General features: G+C 57.2%; 1 protein-coding gene across 1 annotated transcript in view; it reads left to right on the forward strand.

The window, feature by feature from the left end:
• PRRX2 (paired related homeobox 2) overlaps window positions 1–25,765 on the forward strand; it is a 44,060-nt gene extending 18,295 nt beyond the window's left edge. The window contains exons 2-4 of the mRNA XM_023629118.2: window positions 23,094–23,281; window positions 23,919–24,097; window positions 25,286–25,765. Coding sequence (XP_023484886.1) covers window positions 23,094–23,281; window positions 23,919–24,097; window positions 25,286–25,421 — 503 coding nt within the window. The 3' untranslated portion in view covers window positions 25,422–25,765. The remainder of the gene's footprint in view (window positions 1–23,093; window positions 23,282–23,918; window positions 24,098–25,285) is intronic.
• Window positions 25,766–26,033: the final 268 nt, after the last annotated feature.

The raw sequence follows: 26,033 nt of genomic DNA on the forward strand, positions 1-26,033 counted from the left end.
TGGGGGCCGGGCCTGGGTTGGGGAGAATTAAGCAAATACACTCAGCCTGTTGCTGGCTCTTTTCCATATTGATTGGTGCTGCTGAGGGACCGTCGCCTGCGGTGCAGCCCCCTGTGGGGGGATGGGGGAATGGGGGAGGGGGGTTGCTTCTTCAGATGACGTCCTGGGAGCCCGCGAGATGCAGGCTGCATCTGGCATTCAGGATGCTTGGTGGGGAGGAAGGGGTAGAGACAGGCCCCGAGGCTTGGCAGGGAGGTCGGTCCGCAGAGCCCACCCCTCCAGATAGGTGAGACGGCGCACCTGTGGGTCCTGTGTCTGGACTGCCTTCCAGGCATTATCCCACGGAATCCTCACGACCATCCATGAGTCATGTGCTACACAGACAGGGAAACTGAGGCATGGAGAGGTGAAGCGACTCGCCAAGGTCGCAGACCGGCAGCCTGACTCGCAGTGCCTTTTGGTCACTACACCCGAGTCCCGGTAGGGGTGGCTACTCATTACCCAACCCATGATTTGGGGAGCAGAAAGGTGGCCTGGCCCAGGAGATGAGCGCAGACGGACAGACTCTGGCTCAGCTCCCCGCCGGGCAAGCTTGGGCGGCCACAGCTCGAGCCTGATCTCATACCCCTGTTGTAAAGTGACTTAGTGACGGTATCCCCCTTGCGCTGTTCCCAAGGGTGCATGAGGAAGGGCTTTGAGGACTGGGAAGGGTCCTGTGATGTGACGGGGGGTTGTTTGAAGAGCCACCCTGGACCTAGGCTCCACGATGTGGTCACTGACCACGAGCTGCCCTCCTCAGTCTCTGCCCCTCTCTCTGTGCCTTCCTCCTCCCCCAGACACGTGCAATAGCACATCAGTTTCATGTTTTCCCCAAGAAGCACCATCAACATCAGGACACAGTCTATTTGACTCCGAAGGATAAAGGTCAGGAGTGCTCACAGGGTCCTCATTCCTGCTGCTCTGTTTACCTCTATTCAATTACACTGGGCCCAAAGAGGCACCTGGGAGCTCACAGCCTAGGAGGGCCTGAGATGGGGGAGATGGAGGACCAAGCCTAGAAGCCAGTGTGAGAAGGCTGAAGCAGACATGTGCACAAGGGGCTCTGGGCAGCAGGGGAGGGCTTTTTGAGTGGGGTCTTGTAGGATGAGTAGGAGCCCGTTATTCACTAATGTGGCTTTGGATCTAGCACATCCACCTTCTCATTTGAATGGAATGGAAAATGCCTGATCTACTGAGACTCCCCAGAAGGGATGGGCAATGAGAGTCTTACAGGAAGGAGGTAAAGTATGCATGAAGACAGCCATGTTCCAGGGTGTTGGTTTGCAAGAGGCCCATGGCTTAGGCATGCTGATCCCATGGCACAGGGAGACACTCCCGTCTCCTCTCTAGATCCCTCCTCTTTCAAGGTTTCCTGCCTTCTGCACCCCCAGCTCTTCTCTGAGCTCCTGGAGCACTCATGTCTTCAGGCATAAGCCTGCCCGCTTTGGTCTGAATCCTGACTCTGCCACGTGCTGGCGGGATGGCCTTGGGCAGGTGCTTATTCACCCTGAGCCTTGGTTTCCTCATCTGTAAAAGGGGAGTGAATGATCGTGCTTATCTCCCAGGCTCCTGCATTTAGCTCAGCGCCCTGCGTGCTCCCCACTTGTCTGCAGAAGCCGTCATTATTTCCCCTTCTCCCGCCTCGTACCTGACACTGTGTTCGGTGACCTGCGCTATCGCCTACGACAGTCCTGTAGGGAGATCTGCACTTTGCAGAAGAAGAAACTGGGGCTCATTCTGGGTAACTGGCCCACGGCCAGAGTGCTGGGACCCGGCGCTGGGCCCGTCTGATGCCCGAAGACCGTGCACTTGGCGCTGTCAGTGAGCAGTTCTCAACTCTGGATGCACAAAAGCGTCACCTGGAGAGCAGTCAGTGAGCGCTGATGGCCAGGCCCTGCCCCAAACCTAAGTCAGACTCGAGGGTGGAGGGTGGGTGGGGCTGGCCTCTCACTTTTAAAGGCTCCACCTAGTCCCCCACCTGGTGATTGCACTGAGCAGCTGGGGCTGAGGACCCAAGTTCCGCCTCGATGCCTCCTCCCTCCCACCTTCCTCAGTCCACCCTCCCCCTCCCCCGGGGCCTCTGTTTTGGGGGGGCGCATCACTCTTTCCCTGATAGTCGGTGTGGAAGCTGCGGGCCTTCTGAGGGTAACGGCTCACTTTAGAAAGGCCTCCGGTGCTCGCAGCAAGTGATGTGGTCAGACGTGGCATCGGGTTGATGGAAGGATCCCAACCCTGACGACAAGGGCAGCAGTGCTGGGGGCTGCCGGTCCTGGGACAGACACAGCTGTCACCATCGCTACAAATCTGGCTTCCACATCCAAAAATGGGCTGCACGTCATGATGCCGCCTCCCACAAAATATGCCTGCCCTTGGATGAGGACGAGAGGGAATCGGCAAAAGTGAGAGCACTTCCCTTAGACGGCCTGGAAACTGTAGCGGTGTGCTGGCACCAGCTCGGCCTGGCTTCTGAGAGCCAGCTGTTAAATTTCCAGAACTGCAGAAGCTGGTTGTCAAATACAGATGCTATTAAAGATTAAATTATATAAATTTACAATTACGCAGATTACCTTTGAGACGAAGGTGATACAGATTCAACTCACCTCTCTCTAGTCATTTTCCTGTTACGTGTGCTCCGGAGGTCACTTGGCCCACGGTCCCTGGACGGTGGAAATACTGTATATTGATGTGCTTCTGCACATGTATTCCCAATTTTGCCTCCATTGATGTCACACCGTGGCTAGAAATCAGCCGTGATGGAAGTATTTATACCCCCAGAAATTGGCAAACCCGATAAATTAAGGGTCCCTTTCTCCTAGAGAGCCGGTTGTTAACATTTACCAGCACACCATAGGCTATAATTTAATTTTCCAGTTTTCTTTCCCTTTTAAATAAACTTTACTTTTTAGGGTGGTTTCAGGTTCACGGCAACCTTGAGCAGGAAGTACAGGGTATTCCCACATACTCCTGGCCCTCATACACACCCGCCCTCACCCACCATCAGCATCCTGCACCGGAGCGGTCCGTTTGTTATGATCCATAAACCTAAACTGACACACCATTACCACCCAAAGCCCACAGGGTTTGGATGGATATATAACGACAGAGATCCACCAGGACAGTATCACACAGAGCAGTTTCACAGCCTAAAACTCCTCTGCACTCCACGTAGTCAGCCCTCCCCCAGCCCACGACCCCTGCTCTGTTACTGTCTGCAGAGTTCTGCCTTTTCCAGAATGTCATATGCTTGGGATCAGACAGTAGATCGTCTTTTCAGACTGGCTTCTTCCACTTAGCATCATGCATTCAAAGTTCCTCCACGTCTTTGTAGTCCATTTCTTTTTATTGTCGAATCGCATCCCATTGTCTGGATGCATCACAGTTTATTACTCATCCTCTGCTGAAGGGCATCTCAGCTGCTTCCAAGCTTTGGCAATTACGAATAAAGCTGCTCTTAACATCCGTGTGCAGCTTTTCGCGTGGGCATAAGTTTTCAACTCCTTTAGGTAAAAACCAAGAAGTGTGCTTGCTGGATTGGATGGCGAGAGTAGGTTTCGTTTTGTAAGAAACCGCCAAACTGTTCTAAAGTGGCTGGACCATTTTGCACTCCCACCAGCAATGAGTGGGCGTTCCTGCGGCTCCACGGCCTCGCCAGGCTTTGGTGCTGTCAGAGTTCTGGATTTTGGCCATTCTAGTAGGTGTGTAGTGGTGTCTCATTGTTGTTTTAATTTGCATTTCCTTGATGACACATGATATGGAGCATCTTTTCAGATGCTCATTTGCTGTCTGTATACCTTCCTTGGTGAGGTGTCTGTTAAGGTCTTTGGCCAATTTTTTAATCGGGTTGTTTATAATTTAATTTTGTAAGAAAGTTTTCTCATGGTAGATAGTAAAAAAAAAAAATTCTCTTGGGGCAAAATTTACCTTGCCAACATTACCTGGCAAGGTGGTATTTCTGAGCAGGGGGTGGGATGTCGTCCCTATTTTTTAAATGTTGAAGGAGCTGGATAATTTTTCCTGCAGCGCCGAGGCCCCGGGTGAGGGCCTGCCTCCTGGCCACACCAGATGAATGCTCATTTATTTCCTGAAAGAGACAGACCAGACAGGGCTCTCTCCCAGTGCGCTTCCCTGACCTCTGTGGAACTTCCCAAAATGAACGTGTCAGGGGCCAAGGGGTGGTGAGATGGTGACACATGCGACACTGTTTGCTGTGTCTCTTTGAGGTGGAGAGAGCCCGGAGCAGGGAGCAAAGCCCATGTGCCCTCTCTGGCTCTGTCTGGCACTCTCTCTGAGGCTTCGAGCAAGTCACGCCCCCACCCTGAGCTCCATCTTCCATCTGTGGGATGAGGACACTGGGACCAGGATCAGAAGTGGCGAATATTTGCCTCCTTGTCAGAACTCCATTCCTGAGTGCATGGCAGACAAAGCTTCCAGGGCTCCTCAGAATCCTCCTTAACACAAGCAGCTACTACCAGGCGATTGGAAGTGGCAGGCGGGATGACCCCATGAGTTAGCCCTGGTCTGAGCGCTCTCTAAAGGCCCTTGCGACTCTCACAGGCTCTCTGTGCGGGCTGCTGCCTGGGGAGGAGGTGAGTGCAGACTCACCCGTGCTCAGCAGGGACATTTACCCTGTCCCCCCGGGAGGCAGTGTTGTTCAGTGGTTAGGCACTCAGGGTGCTGGAGTCTGGTACATCCGAGTGTGGGTGAGTCCCAGTTCTTCCACTAAGGCTGTGTGACCTGAGAGAAGTTACTAGTCCTCTCAGATCCTGTCTCCTGATCTGTATGATGAGTTGATGGTGATATCTGCTTCCTAGGGCTGCAGGTGAAGATTCCGTGAAGTCACGTGTGGGAAGCGCCTGGCACACGGGGGCTCCATGGAGGGCAGCCGGGCGAACCCCTTTCAGAATCATGATAATGGATCTGGTGCCTGCACAGGGCCCTGGCGGTCAAGTGAAGGCCGCATGGCCGGGCCGGGCCTCTGCCCTGGGAGATTCAGTGCCCCCCCAGCCCGCCCCTGGCCCCCTGCTTGCTGCAGCCTCCAGATGAAAGGGGGTCATTACACAGAAGACAGGGGCGTGCTGCAGGCACTCGAAGAGGCCTGGGGGCACGGCCACAGCACCCATTGGTGAACTTCTGGGGTCACCCGGCAGTCCAGGGAGAAACTCAGCACCCCGCAGACGGGTGGCCGGGCCTCATGAAGTCCCGGGGCCTGGAAGTTCTGGGCCTCCCCTGCCCCGTGGCCCTGCAGTGTGGACAGGGCGCCTGCAATCAGCAGCCCCTCCAGAGGTTTCTGGCTAAGTGGGAGTGAGGGGAGGCCAGCAGGTGGAAGGACAGGCAGGCGGACCGAGTTCTGCGACCAGAAATCACCACAAGCTCTCTCTAGTACCAGGAGAAACTGCCTTTGTGGAGGGACAGGAAGCAGAGGCCAGACCCTGGAGGAGTCGGCTTCCTTCCAAATTCACTGTCACTTGCTCCAGATTCCACTGGACCAGTTTGCTTGATTGCTTTGGTTTTTACACTCTGAGCCTGTGTTAGTCAGTCCTGGCCAGTGGCCTGGCCTTCAGGCATCCCGGGTGGGCTGCAGAAGGGACCAGGCTTCCTGGGGGTTGGCAGGGGTGGGGGGGACTGCTGAGAACTGGGAGTTGGGTCAGGAGCCCCCATGTTGCTGGAGCGCCCCCTTCCTGCACCATGCTGCTCTTCCCCAGACCCTACACCCTTGGGCAGCGGGGATGGGCAGCAGAGGCCCCACCAGCCATAACCTGTAATGTAGGACTTGGCTGGAAAGTAAAAAAGACTCTTTCCTTGTCGGTTTCTGCCTGCACGTGTGCCGAGGCCATTGCAAAGCTTATTACCTGCAGGCTGGGAACTTTTTAAAAGTGTGGTTTTGTTCTAAAACCCAGAATCTCCGACGGCCGGAGTTAACAAGCCCCCCAAGTGAATTCAGAGGGTATTAAAGGGGAAGTCCTAAACAGAACTCCTTCTCCATTGTGTGAGCAGCTCAGAAAAAACACTCTTCTCCCAGTTTAAGGGTGAGTGGGGCGTTTTGATGTGGGCCCATTTCCCCATAAAGGCCGCTCGGGGAGGGCGAATGCTAAAATTTAACCTGGAGCCAACAAAGGACTTGCAATTTGCAAGCACACACACTTAGCCCCTGGAGGCTAATGGCCAGAGTAGAAATAAAGAAAGAAATAAAAATAAAAGCAAATAAATAAATGAGAGAGAAAGAGAGGGAGAGAACCAGAAAGACAAAACCTGCCTCCATCCTCCCAGCCACCTTAGCCCACTCAGACTGACACCCCTTTAACCCAGTAGGGGGCTGGCTCCTAAAGATTGGGTCCCCTTACAAAGGCACAACGCGCCACAGACCCCTGAATAGGAGCTCCTAAGGCAGAGCTTCCCTCGGGAGCACCAGTGGGCTTGGAGCGTCCCCTCTGGGTTTAGGGTCTGATATGGGGTGCAATTCTGAATAAGGAGCCGTCTAGGAACCTGGCCAAGGGAAAAGGTGCACCCAATCAAATTCCTGGGGAGGCCCCTCGCAGCCTCACTGCCCCCAGGTGCCTCGGTCGGAGGATCTCAGCTAAGGGTCAGGGGTGCAGCTTAGAAGTTCTCCGAGAAGGGGAGGGAGGGCGGCCAGGCGCAGGCACGTTGCTGCTATCTGTGGGTGACCCTGGGTTCCAGGTGTGTGCGTTAGCAGTGGAGGACGGGGCACAGCCCGGCTTAGTGCCAGCTCTGTGGCCTTCTCGCTGTGTGTCCTTGGGCGAGGGACCTCTCCAGCCTGAGTTTCCCCGACTGTGAAATGCGGATGGGCGATGGTAGCAGCGTGCCTGTCTCCTGGGGTTCTCGTGTGCCGAGGTGCGCCCGGCCCAGCCCTGGCCCGCGGAACGCGCTGGGCACGTGGAACTGCCTGTTACTAACCGGGCTGGGATTTGCGTGCCCTGGGTTTCCCGATGGGAAGGAGCAGTCCCAGCTCCAGCTCGGGACCGCCGGACACCGGGCGGGCGGGGGTGGGGCGGGAGGGAGGGCGGGCGGCAGGAAGAGGGGCGGGAGGGGGGAGCCCAGCCCGCCGGCCCCACCCCGCCCCCCGCGCGCCCACCCCGGTGCCGCGCCCACCCTCCCGCGCGGGCGGCCGCCTCGCGCTCACACGGGCGGCGGGGCGGCGGCGGGCCGCGCGGGGCTGGGCGCGCCGACCCATTAACGTCTGTGTGTCTGGGCCGCGGGTCTGCGGCGAGGCAGGCGCCAGGGGCTCGCCTGGAACCAGATGTGCCGCGGCGCCGCTCTGGCCGCCACCGGCGCGGCGCGCTCGCACGCACGGGCTGGCGCGCACATGGCCCGGCCGGGTGGGCGGCGGCGGGCGCGCCTGGCCCGGCACCCCCTGGGTCTCCGGGCCGACCCCAGACCCCTGTGTGCGTCAAGGTGACCCCGCCGCCCCCACCTGCCAGCCGAGCGCCGACAGCGCCCCGCCCAGCCCGGGATGCTGGGCTCCGCCGGGTGGGGTCCGCCGCGCCCGCCAGCCCTGTCCCGCGGGAAGGCAGGATGGCCTCTCGGAAAGCCCAGCCACACCCCCTACAAGGGCCGAGGACTCTTCCCGCCCCCCTCCCAGTTTGTTTTCTTAAGTGTGTAAGATTTTTTAAAGTTGTGAGTCAGAGCTTCCCCTAAGATGAGGAGTTTGGGCCATACCGAGAAATGCCACGACGGGGTGGGGGGAGGAGGCAGGAAATGGGGAGCAAAGGTAGGGGGTGGCGGCTTTGAAATGCCTGGATTCGGAAAGGGGCTTCTCACCCACCGGGAAATACGAGGATTTCACTGAGGCCTGTCCCAGCTTGGCACCAAATCTGTGTCAACTACAGGAGGGTCCCCAGCCCTGGCTGCCAGTCAGCCGCTTGCCCCACCCTACCCCCAGGGCAGCTTTGGGGTGCTCTGCCCTTCTGGACCTCCTCTGGGCTTCTGTAAAGTGAGCCACAGAGCCTGACCCCAGGTCTCACCACGTGGGCTCTGGGGCCCCTGCAGGCCCACCCCCAGCCATCAGGTTAGGAAGGTGGGGAGGCAGGTACGGGGGAGGGGGCACTTTGGTCCCACCAGATGGAGGCAGCATTGAGAGCAGAGAAGAGAGTACGACACGGACAGGGCCGTGCTGTCAGGCTGGGCCAGCCCAGTGAGAGGAGGCAGCCTGACCCAGGGCCTGGGGCCTGCACCTTGGTTTGTGGCCCTTCCTGTGTTTGCGAGAAGAGAGTTTCAGAGAAAACCTTTGAAGATATGTCCAAAGAGTGAGGTCTTCCTGCTGCCATTCCTCGTTCCTGAAATGAGAAGCTGGGATGCTGACTAGGGGAAGGGGTGTCGGCCCCATGGACACCCACCCTGAGAGTCAATCCCCCTTAGGTGCATGTGGACAGGGAAGCCGCGCGTCTCCAGGGCTCGGGCGGAGTGGAGAGGGCTGAGACCCGGTGGCCGGAGCTTGGCCGTTTGTCAGCGCTGCAGGGCGTGCTCCCTCTCGCATCACTGCCATCCTGTTGGAACCCTGGCGTGCCCGCTTCCCCGGGAAACTGAGGCCCAGAGAGGAGCAGTGACAGGCTGCAGGTCACAGAGTGGGAATGGGGAAGGTGGGATTGCAACCCAGGCTCCCGGGACCAAGCTTTGGGCTTGGGACCAAATCCTCTTTGCATTTGGAAGCTCAAGGAACAAAGCGGTTTGTTCCTAACCTTTAGGAAGTAGAGGGAGCGTGCTGGACCCGGTTGGAGAGGGGATCATCGGAGGCAGCCGCCTGCCCCTCCAGTCCGGTCTGGCCACCCCTTCCCATCCAGGGCAGGCTCAGCAGGCGTGGCTCCAGCCCAGGGGCCCCCTCTTCTCCTCCTTCCCCTACAGGAAGGATGGTGTCCCCGTTCCTCTAGCCTCGAGCACCAGCAAAGCCTGGCTGAAGGGGAGGAGATTTCTCTGGCTCATGCTCTGGCCGCTAAATTTAAAAAACCCATAAACAAATTAGTTTCCACAGATAGGAGAGTCGGAACGTGGGAAAGCTTGCAACAGTTGACCCGATCTGTAATGCGTGAAGTCTTCACGTGTCTGGTGGGACAGAGAATTGGGCTTAGCTCCCCATCGGGACCCAGATTCCATCCGTTCATTCACATATTGATTCATTCAGTGTTTATCGAGCGCCTCTGTGCCTGGCTGAGAATAAAGAGGCCACTTCAGCCTGTGACTGGCAGGGCTTCCTGCCTGATCCGGCCCAGCTCCTCTGGAGCAGCCGTGAAGGATGGGCTCCCCGGGCACATTTGGGCAGTGTGTGTGGGCACCCGCTCAGGGGGAAAGGTGTCCTACAGCTGTCGCTGAGGAGCGGGACTTCAGTGTGCCAGGCACATGGATGCCCTCCGTGCTGTCAACCGCCGAGGTCTTCGCTCCACAGATACACACATGAGGCCCAGAGACATTAAGTGACTTGCCAGAAGGTGGCACAGCCAATATATGGCAAGTCTGGGATCTGAACCTAGACCCATCTGACTCCAAATAAATATACTCATGGCTCCTGCCATTTAGCGCTCCCCACGTGCCAGGCACTGTTGTGAGAACTCCACACATGTTAACTCGCTTATTCCTCACAACAGCCATATAAGGGAGACCTCGTTGTCTCCACTTTCTAGATAGGAAAGCTGAAGCACGGAAAAGCTGTGACTTACTCAGGGTCACGCAGCAGCGAGGCTGGCACGTAACCCCGGGCCGGCCGACTGTCCAGGCCAGCTCTGAACCATCGTGCCGGGTGAATCGCCTTTTGCGTTTTTGTGGGGAGCCTGATCTGACTGACTTGGTGGTGAGAAAGAACCCAGAGGGTCCCGGCAGAGAGGAGGATGCGGTTGTAAGAACTTCCCCTGAAGGGGGTGGGGTTTGGAAAGCCAGTGGAAGGACAAAGAAATGAGACATTTTCCAAGTGTTTACAATAGAGGAAAGTTGGAAGGGAGCTAAATGGGCGCCAGGAGGAGGAGGAGTGGTTGAGCAATTTTGGCATCGCCACTGGGTGTAATGATGCAGCCACTCACGGAGGGGAAACGGGGAGGGTTTCGGAGGAGGTCAAGTGCACATCAGTCCCCACAGGGTCAGCCCTGGTCCAGGCCACTCACAGCAAGAAGCTCCTTACCCACGTCGTCACGTTGAATCTGCTCCGTGAAAAGGTGAGATAATAACAGTCACCAACATAATAGCTAATGTTGCTGGAGTGCTTACTAGGTCCCAGGTGTTGTCTAAGCACTTTAGGTACTGCTGTCCGCATTTACAGTGAGAAAACCCAGGCTCAGAAAGGGGCAGCCGCTTGTCCGCAGAGCTCATTTACTTGGTGCGTGGTGAAGCCAGGATGGGAATGCAGCTATTTCCAGGAAAGAGCAGTAGGACTGTGCAGGTTGTCCACTGCATAACTATAGGGGGCACCTGTCATACTGTCGTCTATGGGGATGGTGTTCCTGGAGTTGTGAAGTGCACAACCTGTGCAACCATACATGGTTTCCCTGGGTATGTCTGATCGCAATCCTAGACTCTTGATCAATGCCCCATCCAGAAAAGAAAATGATGTTCATGCACACCATAAGGGGTGGATACCTGTGGGCATGGGCCAAAAAGTCCACAAAAAATTAAACAGATATGCTGGCATGGTTGGACTTAGGGATGATTTTTCTCCTTTCCAGTGTCCTTCAATGCTGGTCTTTGCTGTTGTTCTTGCCTCTCCTTTGAAAAACAACAAGAAGAAAAATCGGGCTATCTAGAGCAGCTGTGTCGGATAGACTTTTCCGGAATGCTGAAAATGTCCCCTCTTCCTGCTGTCCGGTGTGGTGGCCCCCAGCCACGTGTGGCTCTTGAGCCCTTGAATGCAGCTGGTGTGATTGAGGAGCAGGATTTCTGTTTTTGTTTCATTTTAATCAACGTATTTAAATTTAGATGGCCTGCGTGCCACTAGGGGCTACCACATCGGACGGTGGGGAGCTGGCGAGGGGCCGGGTGTTGTTCGTGTCGAGCCGTGTCATCCCCAGTCTGCTGCCAAGGCCTGCGATTACTAAGCTTGTGGTGAGGGAGGATATCCTGCAGTTTCCCAGCTGGTCCCCGGCCGGCCGGATCAGAATCCCCCGGGATGGAGTGGGAATGCCCCTTTCCAGCAACTTCCCGAGGAGTCCTGAAGCAACCAGCAGTGGACACCCCTGTGAGAAATCTGGATGATCCTATGTCAGCCCCTCCCCCGGGGGCCTCTGGGGGGGTGAAGGGGGACAGGGCAGTTCCCGGGGTCACGGGCGAAGGCGCTGGAAAGGCTGCCTTCAGATGTCAGCAAGGTGGTCCTGGGGGAGGGTGCCCTGTGGCGCCCCTCAGAGCAGAAACCCAGGACAGTGGGCGGGGCCCACCTCCAGGGGAATTACGGCTCACTTTCATGGAGAATTTTCTGGAGCGAGGGTTGGCTGTCGTTTGAGGGTGTGACTGGGAACACGTTAGAGTTGTCACAGATGGCTGGGGGCCCAGGCTCCAAGTGCGCAGCCCGCCGGTGAGGCTGGCGGAGGCTGGGATGCAGACAGGCGCCCGCACCACTGACACCCAGCAGGGCATCTTCAGCCTTGAGGCTCCCCCGGGGCCCTGAGCCTGGCGGGTGGCGTGGGCAGAGCGCTGAGGCTTATTCAAGTAGAGAGGGCCGGCCGGCTGAGCCACGGGAAATCAGAGCGGTCCCCACGCTTGCTTGCCCTGGCCCCTGCAGGTGCTGGCTGCTGGCTTCCAGAGGCCCAGGGGCCTCCAACGGGAGAGGAAACCTGAGCGGTGCTTCACCTTGGTCTGGAAATGGTTAGCAAGGCCAGCTTTCCTCCGGTCCCTGCCGCCCTGGGAACAGACAGATGGGACGTAAACCCCTTCCCCATCACAGCCTGGCTGTGTGACCTGGGTCGGTCACTTCACCTCTCTGAACCTCACTGCCCCGGTGGAGGACGAGGCTTATTAGCAGTGCCGTCCTCATTGTTAAGGCAGGGCTTTGTAACCCTGAGCCAGGCACGTAATAAAGTTCAATAAATGGAAGCCCCAAAGAAGGGCGGGGTAGCAGGAGCCACAGGCCCAGCTGTGCCGAGCAGAGCGGCAGACACCCTCAAGACAGCCCTCAGCGCCGCTGAGCCTCACACTCACATTTTCCGGCGAGCCTGGGACTCAGAAATGGGTCATAAAACCTCCAGCGATGCTTTAAAGGTCAGCTGCTCCGGGAACACAGCGCTGCCCTGAGCCAGGGGCGCGGGAGGTCCCGCCAGCCTCCGAAGGGGGCCGATGGGCACTGCCTTTGTCGCCGCTGCTCCCTGGGGCCCGGGGGGGGGGGCGCTGGCCAGGGGACCCCCCCCCAAGGTGGAACAAGGGCAGAGAGACAGAGAGGTTCTTCTGGGGCAAAACAACTGACTTTGCATCCAGCTGACTTTTTTTTTTTTTTAAAGATTTTATTTTTTTCCTTTTTCTCCCCAAAGCCCCCCAGTACGTAGTTGTATATTCTTCATTGTGGGTCCTTCTAGTTGTGGCATGTGGGATGTTGCCTCAGCGTGGTTTCATGAGCAGTGCCATGTCCGCGCCCAGGATTCAAACCAATGAAACACTGGGCTGCCCGCAGCAGAGCGCAGGAACCCAACCACTCGGCCACGGGACCAGCCCCTCAAGCTGACTTTTTAGGGTGGGGTCTCTGGACAGGATTCGGAGGGTCTGGGAGCCACCCCGCCGCCCAAGTTGCCGGCAAACTTTTGTGTGCGCCTGTGTCTTTGGGGGCGGGTCTGGAGAATTGCTCAGATTCCTCAAGGGGCTCACGATGGACGTAGGGGAAGAACCAGTGAGGCAGGGCCGAGGTTTCATTTGGGAAAACTGGCCGTGGGCATCCTGGTCGTCTGGAAACGGTCGTCCTGGAGAGCCTGGGCTGTTCCCCCTTCTCTGCATCACCCTGAGGGGGAGGAACAGGTCCCACCCCTGCCCCAGTGCACAGACGGTGAAGCCAAGGGCCCGGAGGGGACTCTCTTGACTGAGGATTCGGGGGAGGTCTTCCTCATTCGCTGATGCTCAGGGGAGGCAGCCGGGCTGCTGGCTGTTCCCCCAGCCATGCCCAGTGGCTGCGTCAAGGATGTGCTCCTGCAACCCCCCACCCCCACCCCCCCGGGGAACCCAGGAGCAGGGAGAGAGAGCAGGAGGGGGAAGATGTGTGTTCTCAGGGGTCAGACTGCCGTGGACAGAACCTGGGGTCCCACTGCTTGCTGGGAGCCCTGGGCCAAGCCCCTGCCCCTCTCCAGGCCTCAGTTTCCCCATCTGTACATGAAAGGCTTTGACAGATGATTTCTAAGGTCCCTTCAGGTCTGACTCCTTGAGGAGACAAGAACAGGCCCCAGCCTCCAGAGCTGTTTGCAGGCTTGTTTCAGAGCCAAGGCCCGGAAACCGGACCGTCTCTGCCCCGGGCCGCCAGCCCTCGCCCTGGCTCCCAGCAGGTGCCAGCGGTGGGTCGTGAGGGGCCCAGGAGCTCTTAACTGGGAGGCGAAAGCCCACACGGGGCCCTGAGCAGCAGCTTCAGCCCGGTCTGGAAGTGGTTAACGAGGCCAGCGTTCCTCCAGATACTAGCCCTTTATGAGAATGTAGGTTTTACAGTCAATCTGGCGTTTGGCCACCAACCTCAGATTAAAACCAGACGGGACAAAGGCTCACCCCCTTTAGACCCAACTTTGAGCAGAGGGCCCGTCTTCCTCCTGAACGTCTCCCTGACTCCCACTCCCTGGCACCCCTACCCCAGCCAGGTCCCCCCACTCTCTGGAGGGTGGTTTGGGGTCTTGGGGGTGCAGCAGGGGGGCTGACCACAGCCGCGGCCAGAGGAGCCTGGCACATTGACTGCCTGGCTCTGGTGTGAGGGCACAGGCGGTCGGGCCCCGGAACCCAGAGGCCTGGGGGCATGACAGGAGGGTGGGGGACCCCAGAGCCTTCGAGATGGTCGGCTCCATCTGGCCTTTGACCTCTCGCCCTTTGATGTGCCTGAGAAGAGGACACAAATGTTCTCTGCCCAGGAGCCTTGTCCCTGCTCCCTCTTGGGCCCAATGATCCCATTTTTCTAAGGCTCCTGGGCCCCGGGAGAAGTTGGGGCCTCACCCATCCGTGCCCCCCACTTCCCCTAGTGGGCCTGCTGTGGCAGCCCCCACATGGAGCTGGTCTGTCTCAAGACCCCGCCTTGTGGCTGTCCTCTCACTGAGGGTTTCCCCAAAGACCCCGATCCAGAGCAGCTTTGGGGGCCTCCCGGGCAGGGCTGAGCCACTGTCCCTCCCTCCCTGTCATCCCTTCCCGGCGCCCCCTCAGGAGACCTCCTTTCCTTATCATTGTTGGCCACTCCAGTGTCTCTCTCTGCCCCTCCCCTTGTTCTGTGTTCTTCTTTCATATAGTGACAACTTGATCAAGATGTAACGCATGGACCTTACAATTCCCCCATGTATAAAGTGTACACTCCAGCGACTTTAATCTATTCAGTTCTAGAAGATTTCTAGAACATTTCACCACCCCACAGGGAAACCCTGTCCCTTTAACGATCACCCTCCAATTCCGCCATCACTCCCCCACTCCCACCCCCAGCCCCTGGCGACCACTAGTCTACTTCCTGTCTCCGTGGACGTGCCTCTCCTGGGCTTCTCTTAGAAGTAGAATCATATATTAGGCACTCCTGTCACTGAGCATCATGTCCTCAAGGCTCATCCACGTCGGAGCGTGGATCAGCACTTCATTCCTTTTTCCAGTCGAATAATATTCCATTGTGTGGATGGACCACATTTTGTTTACCCATTCGCCAGTTGGCGGACATTTGGGTTGTTTCCACTTTTTGACTATTATGAATAATGCTGCCAGGAACATTCATTCACAGACAGGTTTTCGTGTGGACACAAGTTGTCGTTTCTCTTGCGTGTGTGCTCACGAGTGCAATCGCTGAGTCATATGGGAACTCCGTGTTGAACATTTTGAGGACCCGCCAGATTTTTTCCCAAAGCGGCTGCACCATTTGACATCCCAGCGAGGATTCCAGTTTTCCACATCCTCACCAACACTTGTTATTATCTGACTTTTTGATTCTCGCCGTCCTAGTGGGTGTGAAGTGGTATCTCGTTGTGTTTTGATTTGCATTTTCCTGATGGCTAATGATGCTGAGCATCTTTTCATGTGCTTACTGGCCATTTGTATATTTTCTTGGTCTGTTCAGATCCTTGACTTATTTTTAATTGGATTGTTTGCTTTTTATTGTTGAGTTGGTAAGATTTCTTAATATTTTCTAAATACAAACCCCTTACCAAATATGGGGTTTGTGAATATTTTCCCCTTTCTTTGGATTGTCTTTTCACTTTCTTGATTGTATTCACAAAAGTTTTGATTTTGACAAAGTCCAATTTATCTTTTTTTTTCTTTAATCGCTTGTGCTTTTGGTGTCACATTGAAGAAACCGCTGTCTGGCCCTTTTGAGGGTAAAGGGAATGGCTTCCAAGTTGAGACTTCCCATCCTTTTCTGAAAAGAGCCATTCCTTAAATTATATAGTCATTCACTTGGAAATATTTTTGAAACCAAACTTCTTGCCCAGTTCTTGGGACACAGCAGTGACAAGGCAAACTCAGTCCCCACCTTCCTAGAACTTAGAGTCAAATGGAATAGACAGGCATGAAGCAGATAACCCAAACAGAAGAATGACTTAATTACAGATGTGGGGGGGGGGGGTGGGGAAGAGGGCCTGGGAACCCGTGACAAGGAGACCAGGACAGCCTGGTCTAGGGGCTGGGAAAGCCTCTCATGGCAGGAAACTTAGGCTTGGACTAAAGACTGAGTAAGCATTAGCCAGGCAAAAGGGATGCAGTGCTCCAGGCAGAGGGATTAGCGTGTGCAAAGGCCCTGAGGTGAGTAGGAAGTTGTGCTGTCTGGCAAGGCAGATCCCCTTGGCACACTGGCCCCTCCACTGGGATTTCTTGGGTGATCCAGTAGCCCTCTGGAAGTGTGTGAAGCACACCACATCCTTTGTGCATGTAAGGGAGTGGCTCCAGAACCTAGAGATACCCAGAAGCATTGCAGCTGCCAAGGTTTCAGGCGACATGTGGGAGCCTCCTCCAGCCTCCTCCAGCCTCCAGGGTCAGCCCAAGCCTGCTGAGGCCTCCTCATAGCCACACTGGTCACTGGGGGCTGGGAAGGGGTGCAAGTGTGGTAGTCCCAAGCTCTTCATTCATTCATTCATTCATTCATTCATTCATTCACTCAACACTCAAAAAATATTTGTGAAGAGTTTCCCTTGGGCCAGACACTGTATGGGTCCCAGGGAGACAGAAAAGAGTCAGTTCCAGTCCCTGCTCAACAAATGGCCCCACATTTAGCATCCAGTGTGACAGAGCTCTGATGGGGGATCTGGGATGGCTTCCTGGAGAGGGCCTCCTTCTGCTGAGACCTGAAGATGTGCCCGGGAGAGAGGAGAAGTTGCATGCCCAGGAACGGAACGGGCAGGGGTCCACAAGGGACAGGGTGTGCATGTCCAGCGTGAGCACTGACCTCAAGGAGCCCGGGAACCTGGGGCAGCAGCCCTGAGACCCCCTGAGGCCCAGGCCACCAGGGTGGGTGACCCCATCCAGTGGAAAGAGCCAGAAAGGCCCCGGAGAGAAAGGCTGCATTCTGCTGTGTTCATCCTCTGATTTGCCCAGCGCTGGGCTGGGGCCGGGGCTTCCTCCTCCCTCCTGTACCCCTGGTGAGTGGCCAGCAGAGGTGTAGCAAGAAAGGGAAGGGTCTGGGGTTTGTCAGGGGAGGGCTCTCACTTGCTGTGTGACCCTGGGTAGGTCCTGGCCCCTCTCTGGGCCTCCCTCAGTCTTCTCTGTGAGGCAGAGACAGCCCTGCCTGCCCCTCTCGAGGTGGCTGGGGGCCTCCAGGGAGGGGATGCTGGGAAGTCAGCCTGTGTGATCTCAGTGGAGGACCCCAGCCCCTCCTTCCTGCCGGAGCCCTGGTCCCTGAGCGTCCTGGACCGAGGCTGGCTTGGCCAGAGATGAAACCAGCCCTTGGAGCACTTGCTTGAGATTCTGGCTGGGGTGGGGCTGGCCATCGGGGGAAGCCCAGGCGCCCTTCTCAAGAGGGCTCCAGGGACCTGTTTCTCTTCCTTCCTCCTCCCTTCTGTCCTTCCTTCTTTTCTTCCTTCAAAGGTGGCTGGCCTGACTTGGCCCCAGGCCTGCCCCTGGCCCCACCCTCACAGGTGTCACAGGCTGGGCAGCCTGCACGCCTCCCCTTCCTGGAAGCCACCCCAAGCAGACTGCACTCTGTTCCCAGCCCCGCTGGCCTGTGTGCCCCAGAACCCCAGCAGAGCCCCCACTCCAGAGATGCTGCGGCTGCCTTCAGCATCCATCCTCTCGGGTGTTCCGTGCACCCTAAGCCCCTGAGAGGCCCTCAGAATCTCACTGCAGGGGGACGGGGCGGGCTTGGGGGTGGGGACCCTGGGGGCCAGCTGCTGTGCTGAGGTCGTTAAGAACCTGGACTCTGTGCTGATCTGCAGGTTCAAATCCCACCTCCAGCCTTTACTAGCCACATGGCTTTGGCATGTTGCTCAACCCCCTGTGCCTCAGTTTCCTCATCTGTAAAATCAGGCTAAGAGCCCCTATATAGGGTTGTGGTGAGGGTTAAATGAGATAGTTCCGGTTATTGCCGTTTTCCAGTGAGATTCCGGAGGCTGGGAGGGGCGATGGAGTTCAGCCACAGAGACTCTGCTGGTGAGCCGGCCCACCTGGATCCTAACCCGGGACCGCCTGCCTCCTTAACCACTAGACTGCACTGCCTCTCACTTCTTACCTGGGTGGGGCGAGAGGTCCCCCTCCAGTCTCCCCTAATGCACTGATGTCCTCGGGGATGCCGCCTGTGCAGCAGCTAAGGACACAGTTTCCAGAATTCCTGTCTGAGCTCTTCTCCCCGGGGTCCCTCCAAGGAGCCCAGATCTCTACCAAGAGACCTCGGCGGGCTGGGAGTGGGGAGCTGAAGCGTGTGCAGCCTCTTCATGCCCCCCACCTCCACTTCCTTCCTCAGACTTTCCTGGCCGTAAGTATTTCTGCAGCCCCGAAGCTCCTTTGACCAAGGCCCAGTGTTAATTTGTTAAATCCACATCAAGGTCCTGGGGACCGCTATTTATTTTTGAGAACGTGTTGGCAGAGATCACACTGGGGTGGGGGGGCGGGGCTACTTATTTGGTCAGAATAAATGCTAATTAATAAAAGTTATTTATTTGGGTTGGAGCTCGCCGCGGCCCTGGGGTCAGGCGCAAACTGACTATTTGAAGCAAAAACAAACAGAGTGTCTCTCTCCGCAGCTCGAGAAAGGCAGAAACGAAGAGGCTGGGTTTATTTGTCTTAGGAAGAATTTGCAGTTAATTCCCTCCAGACTATTTAGACCCTTAAATTACACGGAATAAGAAAAACCATGGGTGCAGGGGAGGCGAGCCAGCCACACTTGATCATTTGGCTGAGAGCAGAGATTTTAAGCCTCAGCCCGCAAGTCAGCCAAATAAATGGTATGTGTGAAATAATTTAATGGCAGAAAACTGTGCGCCAGTCATTTTTTCTTCCTTGTAATGTAATCGAGGACGAAGTAATTTGGGTTTTAAGGGAGGGAGCACGTGGCAGGGCTCCCCCATCTGCATACGTTTATCCCTACCCCCCATCCAGGCCCTCACAATACCGTGAAAGTGGGGGCGGTCCCAGGCTTTATTATTTTTAATCTCAGAGAAAAGCAGAACTTTTATTGAGTAAAAGGAAACTTTGGGCACAATCCGACTCGGACAGAGCAGGCCCCAGCACTGGCTGGTCTGAGGCTTAGTGAGTATTTATTTATTTTCCAAATGCTTTAAGGCCAAGCGTGGAGCCCCCCCCAGGGACACACACACGCCCACCACAATGCATTTGTCAGAGGTGATTCAGGAACTTGTGGTAATAAATATCCAGCACATCCGCTGGGGAGCAGAAGCCTGACCCAGAGCCCTGGCTGAGTCCAGAGCTGTGGATTCGAGTCCTGGGTCACCTCCAAGATGCTGCCTGCCTCTTCCTCAACCCTGGCTGCCCCTCCCTCAGCCTCTGCCCACAGCAGGGCCTGCAGACCCATCTTTCTTTGTGGGCTGGTGTGAGGGGACCCAAGGACCAGTGAGCGAGATCCTTATCTTCTGGCGCGAAGCCGTTTGCGCACAAGCAAGCATGTCTCGCACAGTTACTAGGCTCTTGGCACTAAGTTAAGCCAAACCGCTCGCCGTTACTTTGGGTTACCTTGGGCAAGCCACTGTCCCTCACAGCTCCCAGAGATGAGGTCTTCCTTTAGAACAAAGAGGTACCCAGGGCCGGACTTCCCATGGGCTGGGCTGGAGACCCACGGGCATTTCCGCACCAGCGAGATGACGTGAGTCTAGAGGGCCTCTCCACGGCGCCTCCCAGAGCCGGGGCTCAGAAAGTGACAGACCCCGGCGTCACCTGCCCTGGGAGCAAGGCAGATGAGGGAGGAGACCCCTCGGAGACAGGCTCACAGCCTTGGCGGGCTGCGCCTTCTGAGCAACACAGATTCCCATCCCAGTTGACCAACCTTGGGCCAGCCACTCTCAGAGCCTCAGTTTCCCTGTGTGTGAGATCGGGGAACAGCTCATGGGGCGGGTGCGAGGAGCCAGTGGGTGGAGGCATCTGGAGCGCTTGGCACTGTTCCTGGCCCAAACCAACTTTTGTTGAGCTCATCCCATCAGAGCCGCCTTCGGCGGGGAAGGAGGCGAGAGCCGAGCCCGGGCCCCCGGGCCCCCGTGGAGCCCAGCTGGCGTCGGGGTGGGGCCGGGCCTGGGGCTGGCGGGCGGCTGGCGACAAATGCCTTTGCGTGAGGCTTTTGGCTCCAGGTCGCTGGGCGCGGGCGAAAGAGGAGTTGTTTCTTCCGGCGCCCACTTGGCGGGGCAAAAGCTGCAAAATGGTTTTCATTTCAACACCCTCAGTTGTATTGCTCAGAAAGGTCCGGAAAAGTCTCCTTTTTTGGCTGAAATGCCTCCTGCGTTGGGTGTGTGCCCAAGCAGCGTTGCCTGACGGGGGACTGAAATCTGCTCTGCGATGGCTGGTGTTCCAGAAGCTTCCATCCCGCTTTCCGGCTATTGATCACCACCAGGTTTTCAGCACTCGGACCCTTGTTGTTTCAGTTTAAGGTTTCCTCTCGCTCAAGGGGCTGGGGGGTGGAAAGGCATTCTCATCCATCTTCGATTCTTCTTGGAGGAGAAGGTGAGGAGTGAAGCCTGAAGCCAGCTCGCGTGGGGCCACTCGGTGTCCCCTGCCACTGCCTCCCCCACCCCCACATGTGTCTCCTGTGTGTGCAAGTACTTCCCAAAGGGGACAAAGTCCCAAACAGACTCCTGGTGATCCGTCTAAAGCAAGGTTCTCACCTCCAGCACTGTGGATATATCTGACAATCACACGTGTCTCCAGACATCGCCACATGTCCCCTGGAGGCAAAATGGCCCTCAGTTGAGAACCACTGGTCCAAACCCAGCTGTAAAGTCATCTTTTTCCAGGTACCCTCTGCTTCCTGCCTGACAACCCCCACCCTCCCCGCCACCAGCATTTACGAGTCTCAGGGAACACTCGAGCCTCAAATTGAATCAGTCGGTTGCCCAAGAGTCAGTAAGCCCTGCTAACCTGGGAGCTTGTGTAAAAGCAGGGGTGCAGTGGTAGCCATTGCTGGGCCTGGAATGTTCTAGAAGCTCGGATGAACAAATGCCCGACACTGTGCAAAGAACACAGGACCTATAGAGGGCACGTGTAACTGGGGAGCAAAACTGCAGGTATGGATGAAATCCAGAAAGTTGACAGTATGCTCTGTTGACCAAACTGGGCGTGACAGGCCTTCCCAGACGCCGCTGGTGGGCAGCGTGATGGGGGAACTTGGCCACATCGAGCGTTTTACTCATTGGCCCAGCAATCCCACTTCTAGGAATCTGTCCCTGACATGCACTGGCAAAAAATAGAAAATCATGTTTGCACGAGGCTGTTCCTTGTGCCATTCTTTTAGTTGCAAAAGATTGGAAACACGGCAAGTGGCCATCAGACGGCTCCGGGTGAATAAGGCGCGGTACCGTTGTACAACGGGGGCTGCGGAGCTGTGAGAGGAACCTGGACGACCTCTGTGCCCTGCAGGGAGGGTCCTGGGACCTACTGCTAAGTGGGAAAAAAGTGAGGTGCAGGATGGTACATGGCATGCTACCTTTTGATAAAGAGGGGGAAAAAATAGACATACTGTATTTGCAAAAAGCAGTTCTGGAAGGATAAACTAGTTTAAAAAGCGAGTTCCAGCAGGTGGAGGGAGGGAATAAGAGGGAACATAGAGTATGGAAAACAACCCAAATGAAGGAAGTTAGGTTTGTTGTACCGGGATGGAACGGCATCGGGAATATTATTAAATAAAAATAGGCAAGTTGAGGCAACAGTGTTTTTATCAGGACCCCGTGCTTGTAAATTTTTTAAAATGTGCATTTGTAATCTTGTAAGGCCTGGGGAGCGGAGCTGGGGAGAGGGGAGTATTTCGTTTTACTCTTTTCCCTTCTCTGGTGTTTGAATCTGTTACCGTGACAAGCAGTGATATTCCTCTGTTATTAAAATATACATTTTTAATGAGAAAATCAGCTCCAGAAGGAAGCGCTGAACTGGGCAGTGTTGTTGCTAAGTGCCGCGTGCGTGCAGCGGAGGGGAGGGGGTCCCACGAGGACCCAGGGGGTCGGGAGGGCTCCCTGGAGGAGTGGGCAGCAAGCTGGGCCCTCGGGGATGAAGGGTCAACAGCTCTGCTCCTGGATATAATTTAAATGTGGCGATGGTCAGCTGCCCGCCCTCCAAGCTGTCCCCTCAAGGGACAGGAAGTGTCCTGACGGTGTCATCACTGGCACTGCTTTCCCCAGAGTCCCCTGGACGTCCTCACCTGAGCAGCTAATTCTGCACCACAGGCCGGCACAGACCCTTGAACAGCTCCCCCGCTGGGGTTCACCCCCCGGTCTCGCCCACCTCTTGCGCCTTGCCTCGAGTGCCTTCCCTTCCTCCCTCTGGTCTGACTGGAGAACTCATGTACATCCTTCAAAACCCAGTTCAAGCACTACCTCTCCTGAGGAGCCTCCCCGATCATCTCCCCGTTGCCCACCAGAGCCGAGCATCCTCCCGCGCCCTGGCAAAGCCCTTATCCGCTGGCACCGGATGTCTCCTTCTGGGGCCTGCCGATGAATCCACCCGATTCGTCTCTCGCCAGTACCCCGCACAGCCCCAGGCACACAGAGGTGCTCCGGGTGCTCAGACATGACCTCTTGCATCGCGGGGCCCTCTGGAAGGCTGCTCTCGGCAGCTGGCAGGTGTGGTTTGGTGAACAGGACCAGGACTCTGGTGCCAGATGGTGGTTCCAATCCCTCCTCTAGCAGTGACTTACTGGGTGCCTGACCTTGGGCTGCAGACCCGGGCCTCGCTGGTGCCGCCCTCCATGCGTTAGGCGTGATGAGACAGCAGCCACGGCCCATAGGGTTCCCATGAGCATCCGGTGTCTGTGGGGCTAAAGAGCCTGCACGCAGTGGACCCTGAGAACTGTGACTCTTACTGCTCTTTATTATGTACTGTTATAATCAACAACAAATATCCATGGGGTGGTGGGGGTGGGAGGATGTTTACCATGCCCCAGAGCCTGGGCCAGGTGCTGAGGACACTCGCGTGTCTCCTGGGCCCTCCCTGACCAGGTCAGTTGTCCCTCATGGGAGCAGGTGCCTGTGCCCTCGCTCCACAGGACAGGGGCCTGGCTGTTTTGTTCACCATTATATCCCCACCCCCCAGCTTTGCGCCTGCCCCATGGTAAGCGCTCTGTACATGCGTGTTGAGGGATGAGCGAAGGAATGAATGAAGGAGTGAGTTAAGGGAAGCGCTCCTGCCTGGGGGGCCGGACCATCCGTCTGCAGAGGGAGACCCCAGCACAGCGCTTAGTGCTGAGAAGGTGCCTGACTCGGCAGGGGTACGGCGCCCTCGGGCAGCGGGCGCTGGGGCGCCACGTGCCACCTCCCCCTTCTGACCCTCGGGCCCCTCCGCAGGCGAGTGTCCCAGCCCGGGGCGTGGCAGCGGCGCCAAGCGGAAGAAAAAGCAGCGGCGGAACCGCACGACGTTCAACAGCAGCCAGTTGCAGGCTCTGGAGCGCGTGTTCGAGCGCACGCACTACCCCGACGCCTTCGTGCGCGAGGAGCTCGCCCGGCGCGTCAACCTCAGCGAGGCGCGCGTCCAGGTGAGCGCTGGGCCTCGCGGGCGCCCCCTGGGAGCGGGCAGCCACCGTCCCCCCAGGGTCATGGAGGTGCCAAGGGGAGGTGTCCTACGACCAAGGAGCGTTGGAGGCCGGGAGGGCTGAGGGTCAAATCCGAGCCCTTCCACTTACTAGCTGTGTGAGCTTGAGCAAGTCACTGAACCTCTCTGTGCCTTAGGTGGCTCTCTGTAAAATAAGGATCACGTGGGTCTCTTTTGTAGGGTTCTTATGAGAATTAAAGGACTTGATATATTTGTAAAGAGCTTAGAGCAGTGCCTGGCACAAAGAGTTGTGATAAATAAAAGTCATTTTAAAGTGTTCAGCACCCACCTTGTGCCAGCTGAGCTGGGTGCCCGGTGTGCACGCTCTCCTTGCAGCCTCGCGCCCGCTCTGTGCTCATTTACTCATTCCTTCATTCGCTCACTTGCCCTTTTCCCCAACACATCCCTACCCCACAGCAAGCACCATTTATCACGCCCACTTGACAGAGCAGGAAACCAAGGCTCAGGGAGGTGAAGCTGCCAGTCCAGGGTGGGTGGCAGAGCCGGCATACACCAGGGTCAAAAGGACTTGGTCCCCTTTGCAGCCCGCTGGCCCTGCTCACCACTCCTTCCACCCGCAGGTCTGGTTTCAGAACCGCCGGGCCAAGTTCCGCCGAAACGAGCGGGCCATGCTGGCCAGCCGCTCGGCCTCGCTACTCAAGTCCTACAGCCAGGAGGCCGCCGTCGAGCAGCCCGTGGCTCCCCGGCCCACTGCCCTGAGTCCTGACTATCTCTCCTGGACAGCCTCGTCCCCCTACAGGTGAGAGCTGGGACCCCCCCCTGCAGGCAGGGAGGGGCAGCAGCCAGGGGACCCCATGGGGCCTTTTGGGGCCCAGCCTCCTTTGAGGATCTGAAGAGAGCCGTGAATGGTGCCCTTTGGGCCTGGGGTCCATCAAGTGATGTGTGGGTAAGTGTGTGTGTGTGCGTGTGAGTGTGTAAGGATATACGTGTGTGTTGCACGAGTGCGAGCATGCATGCACAACTGTGTGTGCATTTCCACATCAACTTGTGCATGTGAGTGTGCTTGCATGTGTCTGTGAGTGCACAGGAGTGTGTGTGTGCATACGTGTGCACACGAATGTTAGCGTGTGTGTGCGTGTGTGGAGTGGCGAGAAGACAAGGACTATCTGAGGAGGAAGGAAGAACCCCGTCACCTTGAGGAAGTGGAGACCCTAGAGGAGGATGTCTAGGCTGGCACAGGAGCCCCAGCACCCTGTGTGGACCCTCCAAGCGAGAAACTGAGGCTGGGAGGGCTGAGGGAGTGGCCTCCCTGTCCCGGGGGCCTGGCAGGGGCCCAGAGCCAAGTTTGGGGGCACTTTTGCCCCAGTGAAAGCTGGAACGGCTCCGAGGTGGCAGGGCAGGAAGAGGGAAGAGGGGCGAGGGAGCTGTGTTTCTGTACCCCACAACTCCAGGGGGTGCTGTCCGCCCCTTGATCTGTGTGAGCAGCTCTGCTGGAGCCATAGTCCGGTCAGAGGCGAGATCCAGCAGGTCAGCTTGTAGGGTCTGAGTCCTAGTGACCCCACGTTAGCCTCACAGCTCCCCCAACTCCCTCCCTGCCTCGTCCTTCCCTGGGCAGGACAACGACCAAGAGCATCCTTAGATGCAGGTGCGTGTTCATCCCCCTCCATCCTGCTGTGCGCCAGGCCCAGTGCAGGCGCCGGGGGTGAACAGGACCCAGGCTCTGCTCTCGGGAAGCCCCTGGTCCAGCAGGGAATGCCCACAAATGCACAGAGGCGGCTCCGTGTCCAGTGCTGACCGAGGGCGCTCTCCCTCCTCCCCAAATCCTGCAGCCAGGTCGCCCCCACCCTCAGGGACAGGCTTACCAGCAGAGCCAGCTAAGGAGAGGGGCAGGTGGAAGAGGCTGGGCCAGGACCGACAGCCAGCGGTGGTCCGCTCTGGGCAGCATGCCGGCCACACCAACATGTCCTTGTGTCTTATGTCGCCCCAGCACAGTGCCACCCTACAGCCCTGGAGGCTCAGGGCCCACGACCCCGGGGGTCAACATGGCCAACAGCATCGCCAGCCTGCGTCTCAAGGCCAAGGAGTTCAGCCTGCACCACAGCCAGGTGCCCACGGTGAACTGACGGCCGGCCCCGCCAGGACCCAGCTGCCCCCTGGCCTCACAGCAATGAAAAAGAGGGCAGACACGCAGGAAAGTGACCTTCTTCTGGCCCCCGCCCCCAGGACAGGCTGGGTGGGCTCTCCTGGCCCCTCTCTCCGGCCCGGACTCCTGGGCCTCGAGAAGCTGCTGAGACGCCTGGAGCCCAGCTCAGCCCCTGTCCACGGCCACTGGAGACTTCGGCCCGTGACCCCTGCAGGGGTTGGGCTGGAAGGTGGAGCAGGAGCTCGCCGAGGACATCACTTACTTTGTGTATTAAAACCAAAAAGCTTTGTCTTTAAAAAATAAAAAATTTTTTAAGCCCCAAAAGGTTGTGGGAGGGCAGCTAAGGGCAGCAAACCGATTACAGGCCATGGCACGGCCAGCTGCCCTCCTCTCTGTGCCTTCCTCGAAATGTAGTCCTCGGTCACCCTGCAGAGCTCAGGGGCGGGGATGCGGGGGGTGAGGGAGGGACAGACACCTGCCCTGGACCCCACGGACACCCAGGTGCTGTGTGACTCTGGGCAGGACCCCTCCCCTATCTGTGCCCTATAGGGGGGCAAAGTGGGTGACCATGGATTCCTGGAGTGGCCAGCGG

This window comes from Equus caballus, chromosome 25 (assembly GCF_041296265.1).
Source record: "Equus caballus isolate H_3958 breed thoroughbred chromosome 25, TB-T2T, whole genome shotgun sequence".
NCBI classification, from domain to species: Eukaryota; Metazoa; Chordata; class Mammalia; order Perissodactyla; family Equidae; genus Equus; species Equus caballus.